A 4,923-nucleotide genomic window follows, 5' to 3' on the forward strand; every position below is an offset into this window, starting at 1 on the left:
CATAGGTTTTTTCTCTGTAGTTAATAGCCTTAGTCTCCGCACAATCGTGAATCATTTTTAATTTTTAACCTTTTATATAACTAATGCTTTAAAAATCAAATACCATGTTCGAAATTATTTGTAGATCTGAGTCTTCTAGCCAGGCCATGCCACCTGACATGATAAAATTATTTTGCCGCGGCCGAGCCATCATATGCATTAATTATTAGCACCACAAGGTATTCTACTCCTCCCATAAAAAAAACGCAATCTTAGCTTTGAACCTGGACACGTGGGATGGAGCGAGTACGTTAGAGCACGCGGAAGATCAACTAGGTGGAAAGGTTGTCGTGCTACTCCCGTTGGCATCGCCGCTCCTACTTTCACAAGAACAGCAGCTTCTTCAGTTCACTAAACATATATATATTCCGAACCGGCAGACAAAGCAAAGCTAACAACCATCACCTGCTTGAACTTTTATAAAAGCTCGCAGCTTCTTCAGTTCACAAAGTACATATTCCGAACAGGCAGGCGAAGCAAAGGTACGCAGCGCATGCCCCGGCCCCACACGGCGGCTTCTATATAAGGCACACGCATCGCCGCAGTGTGTACGAGAACATAAGTGCAAGATACACACACACCGCGCGTTGTCCAGGTTGCATTGCAGCTAGCTAGCACTAACGGTGATGCTGAGCCCCTACACCGTCCTGAGTCGGGCGCCGGCTCCGGCTCCCGGAAAATTGTCTGTCGCCGCCGCAATGCAGTTCCGCAAACAGCCGCCTTCAGTATGGGCCTCATCATATGCATGCAATGCAACAAGGAGTCCCGGTCGTGTAAGTCTGGCTCCTCTCTTCACGTGCCATGCCAACAAGTACAATTACAGCGACCTTCAACCCAATGGTGAGCTGTAGCTAACATGCGCATGCATGCTGGTTAATTTTGAAATTATTTGGAATGAATGAAAGCCCCTGAAGGTTACTAAATAACTTGCTTGCTGGTTTTGAAATTTGGAATGATCGAATGAAAGCCCTGGAGGCTTGCACATTATATTCTTTTGAGGGAAAGGGAACAGGATCAGGGACCGAAGCGGCCCCTAAGGCTTCCACATTATTAGCGGGCGAGAACTGGAGCATAATGGGAGACAAGGACGTGATCATCCTCAAGCTCAGTGTGGGAGAGTCGCCGCCCAAGGAGAAATTCAAGGTTGAAACAGCGCCGGACCAGGCGGGTCTGGTCATCAGGTCAGGGGCGAAGCTACGCTATGCGCTGTCGGGGTCAGCTGATCCCAGTAAATTTGTGCAAATTTAGTGAGAATTACTGTTTTGCGCTGTTCTCTAAAGGCAAAGACCCCAGTGTAAATTACACCTGACCCTGGCGCCATTTTGGCCTGGCTTCGCCATTGCATTATCAGGTACACGGACGACGACAACCCTGCGAGCTCTATCAACGTCCCGCTCACTATGCCGCGGGGCTACGACGGCAAGAAGGTGCAGGCCAAGTGGTTCCAAGGCTGGCTGCTTGTTATCATCGCCAAGCCTAAGCACGATCCCAACCCGATACCCGTCGGGGAGTAATTACATACTCCATATTGCATGCATGCATCAGTACTGTGGATGGATCGATGCATGGATGAGCTAGCTTTCCGTCTCAGATCAGGCAGCTTTCTATCTGAATCTGTTATGTGTGCTAATAATAATATATATATATAATAACGTGCGTACAAGCAGCAGTATGCAAAATGTACCTACGTCTAGTACTAACCCCTGTACCGCGCGCGGTATTCAGTATTGACAATCTCAGTAGCAACTTTGTACTCTGATGTTGTGATGTTTAATCATACATCCACTATACCTATATATATCGTTGTCATTCAATTGGATGTTGGAATATTATATATAGGCGATTGCATGATATGATTAAATACGTACCGGATATAATATAATTAAATTACGATAAAATTAAAGATCGTGTATCTTTCCAACCACTAGATCGAATAACCAAAGCATGCTATTTTAATCTTCTATCATCATAACTAGAGAGTTTTTCAAAAAAAATCATAATTAGAAAGTCCAATGCAAAGGAGCCCGTCGTTAATTCTCACTCGACGCAACTAAAAAAATATGCTAAATCTATCTGTCGCTCGGGGAAAATTTGGCCGCTGCTCACTCGATTTCGTGCGGCTCAGATGCACCACCACCGATGCTTGCCTGCGCGTGATGGACTTCGGATCGCAGCCCGAGGCACTGAGGCAGGCCCACGCGCACAGCCTAGACGACAGCGCCTGGACCGTTATGGCCGAGGCCCACGCGCATGCATGCCACCTCGGCCCCTGTGCCACCGTTAGGCCCTAACGTATGTATGTATATGGTTTTACAGTATTCTTGTAGCATGAGCAAATTACATCTTATTAAATTATATTTTACTATTTCTGTTTAGGTGTAAGTTATGTATTTAATTGGTGTAAATTGATTTATTCGTAAATGAGAGTGGTCAGAAATACTCAAACAGTTATCTGATCATTTTTTTGGTTTTTATTTTCTGTATGTTTTATTTGGTTCCCTCTGAAATTTTTCAATTTGGCTTCCATAAAAATAATATTGCTAATTTTTTTGATTTATTTATTTAATATTTTTGCATTATTTTTGTAAATTTTATTTTCGTTCATTTGATGTGGATCATGTGGTCTAATAATTGAGTGTTAGATGCACCACACTAGTACATAGATGGGCTTTACTCCCGGTGGGGAACCCCCTCTAGTCCCGGTTTCTCACCCGGGAGCAAGCATCCAGGACTAAAGGGGGTCCTTTAGTCCCGGGTTAGGAACCGGAACTAAAGGAGGACCTTACCTTTAGTCCCGATGGGTAACACCAACCGGGACTAAAGGTGCCTCCTGACATGCCACGGGGCCGGCACCCTTTAGTCCCGGTTGGTAATACCAACCGGGACTAAAGGTTATTTTTTTTCTTTTTTCTTTTCTTTTCAAAATAGGTTTTCGAAGTCGTATTGTACGCTGCTAATAATACATTTATACGCGCGTATAGTATGTTTCGGTTCAAGCACAATGAACGTATTAAATGACACAATTCAAGCATAGAACGGTGATTGCTAATATATATTTACATGCATGCATGCATATGTGTATTTTACATTATATTATTTCATGTGCATATATTACAAAAGATTGCATTACAGTTGTCGTGATATAACAAGTTTCATCTTATCCTCTAGCTTGGCTTCCATGGCAGTGTTGGGTCAAAGTAGAACTCGCCCTTGGAATCGATGACCTGGTTATTAAAAAATCCGGCTATAAACTCTTGAATTGCTTTGAACTGGTCTTGCCGTATGACCTTTTCCTCCAACCATCGAGCCTACGGGTTTGAATTAAAGGAAAATAAATTAATATATGTACATACATATATATATATAAAGACATAGTAACACAATTAATAATAATAATTAAATGAATATATAGTGTATTTTTAACGTACTTTGAGTCTCTTTGTAGGAGTTCTTTGGGAGACCTGCTTGATAAACTCACAAACATAGTAACCACAGTAGTTGTTCCCCTGTTCCTGCCTCAGACACCACTTTACGAGAAAAAGATTTGTCATCCAATCTGGTGATCCGGTGAAAGCTATATGTTTAATTAATAAAGATGATGCGATTTAGGGGACTTACTTTCAAAGGGATTACATTCAGTGGCGCTTTGCATTTTCCCATGTGTTGCTTCTCAATAAAGGTTTTCCAAACACTGCCTAATAAAAAATTTGCCACGTCATCAGATATAGTTAATCATCATGTTTGTGTCTATATATAGTTGCTAGAGATACCAAAATTACCTCTGGATAATATCTATCATATCTTGGTAGTCTTGTTGTGGTTTTCTCATCGAGTCATAGATTATCAAGTGACTTTTCACCAGATCGATGTCCATCAATATCCAGTGATTGCTGCATGTGTTTATAGGATATAACGCATAACACTCATTAATTAACTAGAATCAACATATGAGCCATTAAGGGTGATCGACATTATTAACACTTACTTGAAGTTATAGGGAAAGAATATATCCTTCTTGTGGCGTTGGTTCACTAAGAAGTTCATGAGGTTACTCTCTGACTCAGACTTCCAATTAGGCTTTGGAGTAACTGGGTCTTTGAATACTATATGGGGATCAACAAAACCAATTTCATTGTAGCCTTTCTTTCTGCGCTCTGTCATTGTAAATCTGCATATATATAGTACTTGTTAGGATAATTTATATGCATATACACACATATGATGAGTTTAATAATAGATCAAAAGAATTATTACTTACAGGCAATAGCAGCTAATGATAACTTTGTCCAGAGAGGTCAGGTGGCACAGTTGATGAAATTCTGCAAAGTCAACATACATAACATCATCGCCATGGAACCAATGTTCGTCTCTAATTCTGACACTAACGCAGAAGTATCCACCGGTAGACGCCTGCATGTACCAGTTGTTTAGTAGGTACATTTGCGTCCCCAGATCATCTAAGGCTTGAGGGTTGTATAGACTCTGGCCTAGTACAAATTTTTTCTTCCAAGTATCAACCTCCGCCGCACTCTCAATGTTTCTATCACCAAACATCTGGTAAAGGTCGAGACTAGTCTCTTCAATAAATTCACTAAGGTGATCCAAATCGACATCCGGAGGTATGTTTGCCTGATGCATTAATCCTAAATTCGAACCATATTCATTACCAACAACTAGCGGGGGACTGATTGGTGCGATTGTTGTCCGAGTTGTGCAACTCCTTTCCCTGCCCGCTTCTTTTTCTGTGCCGCCTCAATTGACTTGGTGAGCGTGCGGTCATAGTCCGTTAACATTGATTTGGACGACTTACGAGATTCCCGCTGTTGTTGCTGGTAAGAAGCCACCTTTTTTCTTAGAATATCTGGAGCTACAAAGAAGTACGGT

General features: G+C 41.9%; 1 protein-coding gene across 1 annotated transcript; it reads left to right on the plus strand.

Moving 5' to 3' along the window:
* Positions 1-619: 619 nt before the first annotated feature.
* LOC136506597 (uncharacterized) lies at positions 620-1,722 on the plus strand. The gene is made up of 3 exons (XM_066501509.1): positions 620-879; positions 1,007-1,220; positions 1,391-1,722. The coding sequence occupies exons 1-3, from the start codon at positions 666-668 to the stop codon at positions 1,551-1,553; spliced, it is 591 nt and encodes a 196-aa protein (XP_066357606.1). The 5' UTR covers positions 620-665; the 3' UTR covers positions 1,554-1,722.
* Positions 1,723-4,923: the final 3,201 nt, after the last annotated feature.

Source organism: Miscanthus floridulus, chromosome 15 (genome assembly GCF_019320115.1).
Source record: "Miscanthus floridulus cultivar M001 chromosome 15, ASM1932011v1, whole genome shotgun sequence".
Taxonomy (NCBI): Eukaryota; Viridiplantae; Streptophyta; class Magnoliopsida; order Poales; family Poaceae; genus Miscanthus; species Miscanthus floridulus.

Coding starts and splice junctions, on each gene's coding strand:
- LOC136506597 (XM_066501509.1), top strand. CDS start 666: ATGCTGAGCCCCTACACCGTCCTGAGTCGGGCGCCGGCTCCGGCTCCC. Junction 880..1,006: donor CAGCGACCTTCAACCCAATG/GTGAGCTGTAGC, acceptor ATCGAATGAAAG/CCCTGGAGGCTTGCACATTA. Junction 1,221..1,390: donor CAGGCGGGTCTGGTCATCAG/GTCAGGGGCGAA, acceptor TTGCATTATCAG/GTACACGGACGACGACAACC.